At 42.2% G+C, this 14,799-nt stretch overlaps 1 protein-coding gene across 1 annotated transcript in view; it reads left to right on the top strand.

The window, feature by feature from the left end:
* DNHD1 (dynein heavy chain domain 1) overlaps positions 1 to 14,799 on the top strand; it is a 76,427-nt gene that overhangs the window by 2,167 nt on the left and 59,461 nt on the right. Inside the window, exons 2-6 of the mRNA XM_056116366.1 lie at positions 763 to 1,597; positions 3,690 to 3,857; positions 11,372 to 11,575; positions 11,653 to 11,763; positions 13,706 to 13,862. Coding sequence (XP_055972341.1) covers positions 763 to 1,597; positions 3,690 to 3,857; positions 11,372 to 11,575; positions 11,653 to 11,763; positions 13,706 to 13,862 — 1,475 coding nt within the window. The remainder of the gene's footprint in view (positions 1 to 762; positions 1,598 to 3,689; positions 3,858 to 11,371; positions 11,576 to 11,652; positions 11,764 to 13,705; positions 13,863 to 14,799) is intronic.

The following is a 14,799-nucleotide window of genomic DNA, read 5'->3' as shown; positions in this document are numbered from 1 at the left end:
CCCCTGCAGGCCACCGCCGTCCTCTCCTCCGTGACAGTTACTTGCTGTTAGCAAGATTCTGTGAGGGGGCACTTGCCGGGTGTGTATGAGTGTACCTCTCCCAGTGGCCAAGAGCGTGTGCCAGCCTCTGAATGGGGCGGTTGTGGTTAGAGTAAGCCTGTGCCTGGGAAGTAAGTCTAAAATCGCATCACTTTCTGCAACAGGCGCTCTCCATGGAACCTCACCAGCAGATCTCTCCCCTGTCGCCCCCTCCCACGCAGAGGAGAGCTCTCTCTCCCATTCCCTCTTCTTCAGACCTTGAACCAGGTGAGGAGAACAGTGTATTGGGAGGTGGGAGAGCCTGTAGGACCGTCCTGGTGTCCCAGGAGGTTCCCAAGGCTATTCAGAACCTGCTTCTTTACCAGCCTCCGAGGAAGCTGAGCTGTGGAGAGGCCCTCTGCTGGCCTGATGATGCCTCACAACTCTCTTCCCTGTCCCAAGTCTCTCTCCTCCCCTTCCCTTCTAATTCTTTGACTCAGACCACCCCCTGCCCTTCTGAAGAGTCTTTTTTTTTTCTTTTCGGGTCACACCCGGCATTACACGGGTTACTCCTGGCTCTGCGCTCAGGAATTACTCCTGGCAGTGCTCAGGGGACCATATGGGATGCTGGGAATCGAACCCGGGTTGGCTGTGTGCAAGGCAAATACCCTACCTGTTGTGCTATCACTACAGCCCCAATCTGAAGAGTCTTTCCTTACCCTTCTCCTGCCTTGGATCCAGCAGGTGCCAGCCAGCAGCCAGAAGCCTGCCTCTGGCTCTCGGAGCCTGAACAGTGGGCGAGCGCCCTTCGACAGCAGCTGAATGTACAACTCCTCTTGGCCACAGAGAAGAGGCCAGACTTGTCTTCTGAAGGCCCATTGTTTCTTGCCCCTGAGTCTCTGCACTCCAAAAGTAGCCAGAATAAACTGGCGCCACCCTGGGCTAGTCAGAGAAGACAGAGGCAGTTCCTGAGAACAGTGAGTCAGTTAGAGCAGCCCACAGCGCTGGACCTCCTGGTACAGGAGCTCCAAACTCTAATCTTGGCCGTGCTACAGGATCGCCGTCCTGAAGCATGGCATTACCTCCATGCTGTGCTGGGTTTGCTACCTCCATATCGAACACTGCTAACCAACCGCCTGGATGTGCTGCCCTTTCTGGAGCAGTTATACCTCTGGGCTCCGTGGGTCCAAGCCCAGTTCCAGCTGGACATACTCAAGGCCATGTACCAAGCCTTTCCCCCAGACACCACTTTGTTAGATTGTGCCTCCCACGTTGATTGCTCATTGCGGAGAAGAAAAAGAGTCTTTCCTGGGCTCCAATGCCCAGCCTGCCCTTTCGTGTATGCCAGGTCGGGAGGAGAGCAAGAGAAGGAATTGGCCACATGGCTGCAACCTCTGACTCTGCCTGAACTACAGCACTACTTAGGTATTGTTGGACCTCAGGTGGCTGTGGAAGAGAGCTGGTGGCTCAATGGGCTTGGCCTCCTGCCTTTGGCCCTTGCAACAGACATCCCCGTACAGTATGAAAAAGATGACACTGACCCTGCAGCACAAAAGTCTACTGAAAATAGAGACACTGAGTAAGTGAAAAAAAATACATTGTCTAGGGATTTGAACAGAGGAATAAAATAAAAATTGGTGGGACATCTAGAATCGGCTCTATGTTGATTTTAGGAATTTGCTCAAGCCAGCCCCTGCTAGCATTAGATTACTTCCTCTTTTTGTGTACAAAATCAGATCCATATTCTCAGGGTTAATTCCAGATGGAAATGCAGAAATTCACGAAAATAAAAAAGGTTTAAAGCTTCAATAAATAGATTAGCTTTCCAGGTTTCCAGACTTCTTATATTCTTCTCACTGACTCATAATCCTGAGGGTACCTCCTTCTAGATGCTGGGTGCTGAGTATAAGGTTCTTCCCTCAGGCATTCCTAGGGGAGTGCTTGTCTGATGAACCTTCCTATTCATGTCTGTGTGACCTAAGCCAGTTCCAAGGCAAATTAGAGTACTGCTAAAAGGGACTTTCACCCTGACCATTTCAGAGCTGTCTTTCTGATCTGCCATTATGCCTATCCTGGCCTTTGAGTGATTATTCCCTCCTGCTCCTCTACTCCCCACCCCCCCAACCTGCCCCCCCCCCAAAAAAAAACAACCCTACCTTCTGCCCTCTAGTTTGACTCTCACCAAGATTTCTGAATGTCTACAGAAATCTTCGAAAGTCTTCGGAAGAATATTAGAATTTGTCCCCATCTCATGATTTAATTATCTAACTGTGAATTCACTGTGAAAGTGTAGTTTTAGCTTTAATCAAACTTCACTTCATTTTTCACCTTGAATTTATTGTCTAGGCAAAGTTTCACCTGAAGCTTCAGGAATCTATCCGTAGAGAGATAGGAGGCAGACTCCGAGGACTCTGATGGAAGGAGGTCTCTAACTGAGAGACAAGCCGGGATGGGAGTGAGTGCAGTTACACGTCTGGGAAGATAGGTGAACTTCAGGGATTTAGTCTGTGATTGAGAGCTTATCTCTGGTCAGTGAATGAGATAGAGAAGCAGATGGGCCTTGGAGGCTTGGCAGGGCTCTGTATGGCGGAGTGTAGGTGGGGAGGAGGATGAAGTAAGAGAAAGCCTAGAATAGCAACAAGAGGAGGCTGAAAGAACACAAGATCTGAAGACTTGTACTAAAACTTATCTATCAGAGAGTGAAACCAGAGTTAAGATTGGACACCTGGAGTGTACAAAGGAGCTCCATATTCCTGATTCCACCATCTGGACCTAATTACAACATATAGGACTTTTATTGTTGAGGAAATGAAAGTTTAATTGCAGTTACATCATTAAAATGTCCTGATTGTAATTCAGGGTCATAAACCACGTGGTTGATATGAACTTTAGAATTGCTCTGTTACCACTGAAAGTGGTAACTTGTTGGTTTAAGTTTGGGCCAATTAATTACCCTGGTATTCTTTGGTTACATTTAAGTTTAAACATTTAGAGGTTTGATTGTTTATTTACTTATTTATATTTGTTGCTCTGGGGTAAACCCAACCAGAATTTTTAATTAAATTGATTGACTTTTGGTTTCTTGGATAATTATCATATCATTATAACTGGCTGTGTGCTGAAGGAAAATAAAATTTGACAGTGTTGGTGCAGGCTCAAGGGGATTGCAGGGTACACCATTATTTCCTGACTGGAAGGGAAAAAATTAGAAACTAGAAATTGGCTGATGATGAAGATAAAGCAATATCCAAATATAGGCTTGGGGATCATGCATCACTGGAGCAAAGGAACAAAGACAGGAGATTTAGAGGGTTTCCAAAGAGGAGAAACCCAGAACCATGGAGGCTTGCTGAGTGAGGAGTTGGGAAAATGCATCTTATATTGCTTTTATGCAGTATGACATAATGCTCAACAGCAACCACATCAATCTAGAATGATTGTTTAGTTATGAGAATAAGAGGAGTAATTCATTTATATGTCACTGTGAACATAGCTTCTGAGTTGCATGATGAGCCCTTTTTACTCCATGTATGAATGCTTTTGGGTACAGACTGTAAAATGGGCTGTGAAAATGCATTAGATCCTTTCAGGCCCCTAATCTAGTATCACTTTCCAATAGTGAAACTATCTCTTTGCTGTGCCCATTCTCTCTTGATTTTTTTACCTTACAGATTTCTGTTTGACTCGGAAACTTGGCGGAAGAAGAAAAAGAGAAGGGTTGGCTTTGTGCCTCAGCTTTCCCTCTTAGGTAATCAGATGTTGGCTGTTCTAAGAACAGAGAGATACCTGAAGAAGATCCACTTCCTTTATCTCAATGTGGCTCCCAGCCGGTACTTTAGGTAAAGAACTTATATGTTGACACTTCTCCTCCCATTCCCTATTTCCGCCCACACTATATTCCTCTCCCCTCTTCTTTCCATTTCTCTGCCGTTATTTCTCCTCTTCTGCCATCATTTCTCATTTGTCTTTCCATTTCTCTCCTTTGGTTCTTCTTCTTAGCCACTTTCTCTCCAGCCCACATGTTCTTTGCTCCCTTTTGTGCTCTGTCTCTTTTTTCTCTTGTATTAGTCATATTTTCCTTTTTTTTGCTCTATCATCTTTAACCTATAATGATGGAAGCACTTAGTCAAAGCATCAGAAGGAAATTTAATGGTAATCTTTTTCTACCCCTATATTTTCAGTAAAGGAAAACCTTTATTTCCCAAGATATTCTGTTCCTTCAGGGTCAGGTGAATGAGACCAGTTGTAGTTACTGGTTTTGGCATATCGAATACACAGCGGATAGCTTGCCAGGCTCAAGAAGTGATCGTTGATGTCAAGAGAGGGGTGCGGCAGGGTGATACCATTTCACCAAAACTCTTCAGTGCCACCCTCGAGAACATCATGCGACGACTGGAATGGGAAGGAATGGGAGTGAAGATAGATGGTCGGCAACTACACCACCTCCACTTTGCTGATGACATTGTTTTAATAACACCAAACATCAGCCAAGCGGCACAAATGCTGGCCGACTTTGACCGTGAGTGTGGAAAGGTAGGACTACAGCTGAATCTTACGAAGACAATGTTTATGAGAAACAGCCTTGTTCCTGACGCCCCATTCGCTCTCAATGGAACGACCATCTCCGAATGCAACAGCTATGTGTACCTAGGTCGAGAGGTCAACATGACAAATGACCTGGCACCCGAGCTGCGCAGGAGGAAGAGAGCGGCTTGGAACGCCTTCAAGAACGTCGAAGAAATAGCTAAGAGGACGAAGAACCTCTGGCTCCGGGCACATCTCTTTGATTCCACTGTTCTTCCTGCATTAACATATGCCTCAGAGACCTGGGCCCTACGCAAACAAGATGAGAACGCCATTCAGGTCTCCCAAAGAAGAATAGAAAGAGCTATGCTTGGAATATCACGTTTCACTCAAATGAGAGAACGAATCCGGAGTTCTGACATCCGTCGACGATCAAGGATCAGGGACGCTGTCTCATTTGCCAAGGTGTCGAAAATCAGATGGGCTGGTCACGTAATGAGATTTAAAGACGACCGTTGGACTAGAGCTGTTACTGATTGGATTCCACGGGATGTCAAGAGACCGCGTGGCCGCCCACCTACCAGATGGTCAGACTTCTTTGTCAAGATCATGAACGATCGGTTTGAGGCCCTCCATGTTCCCGGAGCGAAGAGATGCCATTGGGCTACACTAGCACGCGACAGGGACAAATGGAGACGTTACTGGCGCCCGCTCGAGCAAATCGCCGACTAACGGGAAGTTAAGTGATTAAGTGATTCTGTTCCTGAGACTAAACCAAAATCTGCTCATTTAACTTCTCTCTCCAAATCCTAATTTAATCTCTCAGGTTATAAAACAAGTCTCTTCCTAGGCATTCATTCATTTTTACATCAGACTTAAACCATATCTATTTTAAAAAGTCTTATTTAAGTTTTATCTCTTCCATGAATAACAATATAATAAAAACAATTACCATTAATCAATCTTTCTATGTATCAGGCATGACATGTGTTATTTAATCCTCTCCTTGTCATGTAGGTGCAATTATTATTTCTACATTTAAAAGGTGAGTAGACAGATGCACGAAGAAATCAAGTAACGTGGCCAAAACCAATATAATAAGTAGTGGAAACAGGATTTAAACCTAGGACTATTTTAACTCAAAAGTTCATGCTTTTAAATAGCATTTGATGCACTTTCCCTAAGGTCCTTGTTTTCTGCATACACTTATCTTTGTCTCCTACACTTAGGTAGCACAGATTTCACAGTCACAAACAGTGCCAATGATCAAGCAATTGTTTCCTGGCTATAATTCTACTCTTCTCAATCCTGCTTTGTGTACTGGGACTGGGATTCTTAAAAATTTCTTTCTTCTGGGGGGGTATGGTACTGCCAGCAGGTCAATCTGTACCTGTGAGGCAAGTGCATCAGCAGCCTCATGGCACCTTCAGACTTCCAGATACCCCAAAATTGCTGCTGTGCTTTTGGCCAGACCCCAAAAACTTGGGGCAGACTTACCAAGAAAGTAAACAGCCAAAAGTTAGGTATGTGGGAGACACACCCACAAACCACCTCTGGCTCAGCTATATAACTGGAGGCATGGCCTCTCTGGTTCCTGATTGAACTGCTTAATGACCATGATCCCAGAGACTCAGAAACAAATCTCAAAACCCAATGGCTTTTGGCAGAAATGCGTCCGGACCCTGCAGTAGGTTACTGGCACTGGGTCACTCCAGGTGGGAATAGGTTTCTTGCCTTGGTGTATTCCCCCTGGCATCCTGATGACCACCATCGTACAGAGACCACTGGACAGTCAGGTTTGGGCCCTCAGTGATGAGACACATGGGGCCTCACCAGATGGGGGTGGAGCCGGCCCTTTCCTCCCCATCCCAACGAGACCCCGAGTCACCGCCCATGAATGGCCTCTCTGGCTCCTCATCAAGCTACTTAATGGCCATGATCCCAGAGGCTCAGGAACAAATCTCGGAACCCAGCAGGTTTTGGCAAGAAATCCCTCCAGATTTAATTGTTAAAATTTCAGAATTTCAATATCGTGCAGCCACTACTGCAGCCATGCGACATCATATGTTTTTCATAACCAGCAATAGAAAACAAATTGTCTACTGTTGCCTTTTCAGCAGATCTGAGTGTTGGGGTAAAAACCCAAATATTAATGGTGGGTGTGGTGTCAAAATGTTGAATGTAATCAAAGTATAGAGAGAGTTATTTGGATATCATCTGCCCAACAGGTAGAGGGAGGATGTAGGATGGGGGTATACTGGGATTTTTGGTGGTGGAGAATGGGCACTGGTGAAGGTATGGGTGTTTCATTGTATGACCGAGACTTAAACCAGAAAGCTTTGTAACTGCTCTCACGGTGATTCAATAAATAAAATTATAAAAATGCGAAAAAAAGTAAGGTGGAGTTCACGCACAATTCAATCAGCTTAATCAGGAGTGAATAAATAGCAGTACTCCTACATTAAAAAAATTCCTTTCTTCTTATCCTCATTAGGTTTGATTAGTAGGGTGTGCGAGAAGGAGATTGAAAGGCAGGATAAAAGGAAAAAGACTTTCTTCTTCCTTGGCTTGTTCTTTCTATCAGCATTGCCCAAGAAATGCTATTTCACCCTGGCAGCAGCAGGTATTTTCTCATTAGAATGTTTTTAGTTTTGAGAGGGTACAGACACCTGTTGGGTAGCATCTTCCTGTCAGAATTCCGAGTAACAGTGATGCAAGCTGTGACTTGCATCACTAAACCCCTTGGGTAATCATGAAAGGAAGCATCTCCTTAGAGTCCCAGCTCTTTGAAAGCTTCTTTCAAGCACATAACTTGTAAGAACATAAACTTCCTTTCATTATTCCCCCAAGTCTAGGGCAGACATCCATTTCTTGTAGTTATCAGCAGTTACCTCCTCCCCTGCCTATTTTGACTTTGTAGTCTTCTGACAGATTTTAAAGAACATATCCTTTTTTCTATTAAAATTTATTAATCCATATTTAAAAATCTGCACAGTCACCACAATAAAGTCACTGCAGAATCTTCACTTCTTTTTTTCCTCAACACTATCACTGGCCTTTGCAGTCCCCGTGACTTTCTGTTTTTGCCTTCCTTTCTCTGTTTTCTTGAGGTCTTTCTGTTCTCATAAGGCCAGGTTTTGCTAGTCTGTGGATGGGCTCATTTTTCTTTTCATGATCTAAGGAATCAAAAATCATGCCATAGCTCATCGTCTTGCCATCACCAAAATGGGTTCTGAATCCAAACACAAGATGACATCTGGGGTGGTCTTGTATATTTTAGCAAGTTTCTCTCGAATTTCTGTCTTAGATACTGTGGTCTTTCCAGGGAGAAGGACATTGATGACAAATTTTTCTTTTCTTTTTTTTTATTGAATCACCATGAGATAGAGCATTACAAAATTGTTCATGATTAAGTTTCAGTCATAAAGCATTCCAACACCCATTCCTTCACTGGTGTAATTTTCCAGCACAAGCTTCCCCAGTTTCCCTACCTCCCTTTCAAGCTACCCCTCACCCCAGCCTGCTTCTATGGTAGACATCTATCTTCTCTCTCTCTCTTTCTCTTTCTCTCTCTCATTTTAGGCATTATGGCTTGTAATACAAATGCTGAAAGGTTATCATGTATATCCCTTTCCCTGCTTTCAACCCTCAGTTCTTGTCCTGAGTGATCATTTCCAACTGATATTGTTATACTGGATCCTCCTCTATCTTAACTATCCTCCATCTCCCAAACCATTGACCCACCATTGACCAGTCCTCCTGGCCCGTTTTCCCTGGCCTTGGATATTAGTTTCATACTTTTTTTTTATATCCCACAAATAAACGCAGTCATTCTATATCTGTCCCTTTCCTTCTGATTTGTTTTACTCAGCATGACAGTCTCTAAGTAGTTTCTCATTTATAGGAAAATTTCCTGACCTAATTTTTTCTAAGAGCTGTGAAGTATTCCATTGTGTAGATGTGCCATAGTTTCTTTATCCATACTTCTGTTCTCGGTCAGATTCTGTCTATTGTGAATAGTGCTGCAGAGAACATAGAAGTGCAGATGGTGTTTCTTCTGTGTGTTTTTGGACCCCTCCAGGCTATATTCCCAGTAGTGGTATTGCTAGGTTTGGTGACCAATTTGTCTACTGAAGGAGTCATTTGGTCATGAACTTCCTGGCCCTAATAGTGACAGTCATGATGGCGACCCAGCTTTAAACAGTCAGGAAGGAAATGAAAGAACATATTCCTTTCTTTAAAAATAATTTAATAATGATCATTTATTGACTCACCATGAATTATAAAGTTACCAAATTATTCATTATTGAGTTCCAGGGGTATAATGTTTGAGCACCAATCCCTTCACCAGTGTCCCCTTTTCTTCACCAATGTTTCCAGTTTTCTTCCCACTCCTAGCCTGCCTCTCTGGCAGATAATATTTTTCCTTTTTTACCTTTAGGCACTGTGATTTATAATCAAGTGTATCACCTTATATCCTTTCAGAACCCAGTTCTCGTACAAACAGCCTACTTTACTCTATCATTGTCCTAGTGGTCCTTTTCCTGATCTATCCCCCTGCCAGTAGCAAACTTCCAGCTAAGGACCTGTTCTCCTGCCTTTCATTTCTACTATCTCTGGGTATTAGTTATTCCCCTACTATGTCTCTTTATATCCTGCAAATTAGTGAGATTATTCTTAGTTTGTTGCTCTCCCTTAAAGTAAATTTGACTCATACACTCAGCATGATACTCATCCATATAGCAGCAAATTTTATGACTTCATTTTACCTAATGACCATGTAGATTCCATTGTGTGTATGTACCATAACTTCTTTATCTAGTTCTCTGAAATAACTTATCTTTTCTTTTTTATTATTTTTATTTTTAAAATTTTTATTTTAAATTTGGTGAGACATGGTGAGACACCATGAGGTACAGTTGTAGACTTCCAAATTTTTGTGCTTGGGTTTCAATTATACAATGATCGAGTACCCATCCCTCCACGAGTGCCCATTTTCCACCACCACGCATCCCAAAATCCCTCCCACCCCCCACCCCTCCATCCCACTCTGCCTCTGTGGCAGGGAATTCCCTTTTGTTCTCTCTCAGAACTTATTATTTTTATTAAATGAATTTTGTTGAAATGACTCATAGTTTTCTGTTTTTCATGACTGGACCCTTACTGATACTATGTAGTTTTCCTCTGCTATAAGAAAGCAGACTGTTTCTATTTTGTATGATTTGTTAGGGTGTTTTTTTGGGGGGTTCTTGAGATGATCAACAATTTTTCTGTATAAATTATTAGTGTCCATATCCCCAAAATAATGTACTAAATCATACAAAATTAGAATAATCCATTTTTGAAAAGGTAGGGAAATTTGTCTTTGATATGGGTGGTCCCAGGAAACCACCCTCAAACTTGGTATTCTGTTACTGACCCGGTAATACCTTTGGTTTTAAGCAGTATTATAATACTTGTTAACAGGAAAAGATAATAAATAACCTGTAGTAGCGTCATCATTAGCATTTGCAGCTGGACATAATAACTACCTGCTGACACCTAGTGGCCACTATACTTGTTTACTGATCACAATGCAGAGCTTACAGTAATAAAATGAAAAGTCTATGCCTTTTAACTCAATCACAATTCAAAAGCTAGTCAATTTGTCATAATCAGATAAATGGATCAACGAAAGATTATTAGGCATGTAGAGAGAAAAAAATCACGAGAAAAAGAAAGTTTGAGAGAAAAGAAATCATGTGCAAGATGAAAAGGCATAGTGACAGGGCCAGCATCTTCAAAGATGAAAATCTAGGGAAGTAAATTTGAATTTTGGTACTGGCGTTTTCCAATGGCACTTTTTGACATCAATAGAGACAACTGTGTGATAATTGTATTCCCCTCAATGACAGAGAAGAGCTAAGCTTTCCACAAACTCAGGAAGCTGTGGGTTAAAGATTAGGTTTCACTACAAGGAGAGAGATGTTTTCTAGTCATATATATATACACATATAATAATATATACACATATACATATTATTGAATCGCCGTGAGATATAGTTATAAAGCTTTCATGTTTGAGTTTCAGTCATACAATGATCGAATACCCATCCCTCCACCAGTGCACATTTTCTACCACCAATGTCCCCATATCCCCCACCCTCATCCCACCCCTCCCCCTGACTCCATGGCAGACAATTTCCCCCATGCTCTCTCTCTACTTTTGGACAGCCTATTTGTAACCAGGGTCCTCTATTTGTAACCCAAAGCCTGGGGAGGGATACAAGGTTTTCTCTGTAGGTTCCTGATGGTTCATAGAGATGATTTTCATATTTTATTCAGGTATTTTGTCCAGTTTTTCTAATCATTTTCAAGCAGGAGTGTTACTATAAATTTATAGTGAACCTCTGGCAAAAGTAGAGTTTTGGCAGTTGTTTCATTTGTTTATTTGCATTCCAATGGAAACTAATCCCACTGGCCTATATAAATGTTCCTTAGAACTAGAACACTCAGTTTAAATGTTGCTTTGGTCTGTGTCTTCTGGACTGCAGTTTGAAGCTTCACACAAAGCTGTAATATTCTGCTGTAATATTCAAATCAACACACCTGCTGAAACATGCAAATTATCTAATACCTAGACAGTAACATTAACCAAACTTCGGGTTCTGGGTTTGACTTTCAGTTTTTCATAATGTTCATTGCATCTTTCTAATTTGAAGATCACTCTGATCTCTCTTTCCTCTTTCTACTTACTTTACCTGCATTTAAAAAAAGTTCCTTCTTTTTCCCCTTCCTGAAGTTGGTGCAATTCTCAGAACTCCCACTGATCAGATTTTTTTTTTCAAAGGCCCTACAACCTGGTGGTGGTGTCACCAAAGAAGGTGAATCCTGAGCACTACATCTTCTCTCCATTCGGGGTCCTGCATGTCCATCCTGTGGAGGGCAATGAGACGATGACTCTGGGGACCTGGCACCGCCATTCTGTCCTCTGGCAGCAACTCCAGTTCATCCCTTTCTTCAAGCATTGCCTGTTACGCAAGGCTTTCACTTGGTGGGTAATGATAGTTAGGGGGCTTGGGGGGAAGGGTTGCAGAGACCTGCTGCATGTCACTCTCTTCTGACCTGTAGCTGGAGGAGGAGAGTGAAGTTGCTGACGATGGATCGGTGCCGTATTTTCCTAGAGAAAAATCTGCTCACGACTGTGCCCCACTTTGGAGTCGGGCTCCTTCATATCAACAGGTGAGGTGTTCAAACACAATTTTGGTAGATGGTTATGAAAATATTTTTTGTACAAAGTAAAAAAATGCTTTTTGTAAAATATTGGAAAATAACTCCCCCAAAGTGCACAGGACTAAAAATCTTGGTGCCAGAGATGTGGGTTAAGTGCTAGATTACCATATTTGAAGCCTGATTTCAATCACCAGGAGCTCCTCGTCATCTCCTGAGCACAGCCAGCACAAGAAGTGCCAGGAATTGCCTCCACACAAATTTAAATATGTTTACTGAAAAAAATATTTAATTATACTATCTACCTACGCATGACCACCACATTTTGTTGTGTTTTGTGTCCTTCTAGTATTTTCTTCTACCACAAAGTTTGATATGGTCAAATCTTTACTTTTAACAGTTTTATTTTTCTGAGTACTATTTCCTAAATATGTAAGTATTCATACATCAACTTGCCTCAAATCACACAATTATAAAGGACAAAATCCAATGGGAATAACTTAGGTGTTTGAATATAAATTCTGCTTTTCCTGTACTGTCATGCATACTAGTAATATGGGGGGGGGTATTACTTTCTTGCTTCTCTGTCAAATTCCTCAGCTGTTCCATAATAGGTGCTTCAAACTCAAATTGTACGGGAAACTGTATCTAAATAGAACAGTCGCTACTTTATTCCAATGGACAGTTACCACTGAGCTTGGGAATATGAGCCCCATTGTGTTAGTCATTTTCTTTTATATGAATGTGTCCATGGGCTACAAGCTTGCAATCTCTACTGTAGTATTCTCCAGTTTGGACTAATCAGCATGGCATAAGGTGGCTGGACAGGTCTTAATTTTGTTGCTATTATTGTTGGTTGGTTGATTTGGTTTTGGGACCACACCTGGAGGTGCTCAGGGATTACTCCTGGCTCTGCACTCAGGAATCATTCCTGGTGGGCTCTGGGGACCACATGGGATGCTGGGGTTAGAACTTATATGGACCACACGCCAGGTAAATCCCCTGTCCATTGTATTGCTCTAGGCCCTATTGCTGTTTTGGGGCAAGACTTGGCGATACTCAGGGTTTACTCCTGGCTCTGCATTCAGGGATCACCCCTGATGGACTCGGAGGACTATGGGGCTGCTGTTCCCAGGTGGGGTCAGAACCAGGTTGACCACATACAAGGCAAATGTTCTTCCTGTTATACTATTGTTCTGGTCCCAAGATCTGAATTTATATCCTAGTAAATTATTATATTTATTATTTTATAACATTAAATTATTATTTTATTATTTTATAATATTAAATTAATTATTTATATCCTAGTAAAGGATTTTGCTCATTGTGCTTCAGTTTCCTGGCCTGAAAACTAGAACAAAAATTTCTACTTCACAGCTATAATTACGAGACAGTGAATATAAATTCCTTGTTCAAAGAAACTCAATAGATACTGAATAAGTGACACCAATTCTGTTCATTCTTATCTCACTGGGAGCAGGAGAGGGGGTCTTACAATTTTTTTCTTTTGGTTTTTGGTTTGAGGTCACATTCTACAGTCTCAGGGCTTACTCCTGGTCCTGTGCTCAAGGCTTATTCCTGCTAGTGTTTGGGGGACCATATGCAGAGCTGGGAATAGAACCAGGGTTTTATGCTTGAAAAGCAATGACTTAACCTCTGTACTATCTCTCTGATCCTCTATCCATTTTTTGGAGGATGTTTAGAGATATGGAGTTCTCAAAATGAGTGGTGTGGGAATGAATATTAGAAGCAAAGTAAACCCCTAGGGGAGCTGAGATCATCACTTTTGATTTTAAGAGTCAACTATCCATCCAGACTCTGCGGGCCCTTAGCCTTCCCTATCCCAAGGAAGAAGATTCTGTAGTCTTGATTCTAAGTCAGATTTTGGGGTCTATTTGACCTGCTCTCCCAGCATAAAGTTCACATGGTATAAACATTTAGCTTTTACTTTCAGGCTTCTGCAGGAGATGTACTCTGTATCCTGGCTCCCCAAAGATCCACAGGGGAGCTATGAGCTGCTAGATTTGAAGCAGGCTCTAGTCAACGAGACTCACAAGGCTCTGCATTTTCTCCATCGATGCCTATACCTCTGCACATCCATTCTTCAACTGGTAAGAGACACTCATTTCTGGTAAGAGACACTGGTTTAACTCTTTCTCCAGGGTGAACTTTCCAGAGTTCCAGCTTCTTCTTGTTTACGCTTCTCCTGAGATGCCCTGTCTGGCCTTCAGTCTGCAGATGACTCAGCCATTATCCTGCCAAGCATCTTCAGTCTGAGTCTGGTGTAAATAGCTCTGCAGTCTTTGCTCTGAGTGATTTAGTGGACAGAGGTTTAGACTCAACCTTTCCCTTGAGCTTGTATCTGACCTTGTATAGAGAGAAGGACTATAATATATTTTTTGTGTTGGAGGCATTTAGGAATTTGAGAGTTGGGATTCTGAGATTTGTGCTACTTGGATTTATCATTGAACCTATCCTGAACCATTGTTGACAGGCCATGGTGACTGGTAGGAACAAGAATTCTGCCTAATTATGCCTACTTTACATCTGTGGTACATACCTCCTGTACATACTACCTCCAGGTAATAGTTCTACCAGGTACTTCTTGCTTATAAGCCGTCATGATTATTGTTGCTTGTCCCATGGGGCTGGAAAGTCACGCGGTCTCTGGCTAATCACCATATACAAACTGTTCAATTCTGAGAGGATCCCACATATTTTATAAAAAATAGATGTGAGATGAAGGAAGTATATGGTCTGAGTGAGGTTTTGATTTCTATGTGCTGTACAAAACTTAGAGGTTAATGGGCTTGGCTTTTGCCCTTGGCCCTGGTGATAGAGATTCCCATAGAGTATGAAAGCAATGATACTGAACCTGCAGAGAGATAGAACTTAAATAAGGCTTTTAAAAATAGATATGATTTAAATCTAATGTCATATTAATCATTAGGAACACAATTGTGGAGTGTCAGAGATGACTTTGACTACAAGGAATTCCTATTCCCAGGAGGATTCAGCATCGTCTCCTCCCCTTGATCCCCACTCTAG

This window comes from Sorex fumeus, unplaced genomic scaffold, assembly GCF_029834395.1.
Source record: "Sorex fumeus unplaced genomic scaffold, SorFum_2.1 ptg000030l, whole genome shotgun sequence".
NCBI lineage: Eukaryota > Metazoa > Chordata > Mammalia > Eulipotyphla > Soricidae > Sorex > Sorex fumeus.
Note: the sequence above shows the minus strand (reverse complement) of the source record. Positions and strands in the feature narration are given on the sequence as shown.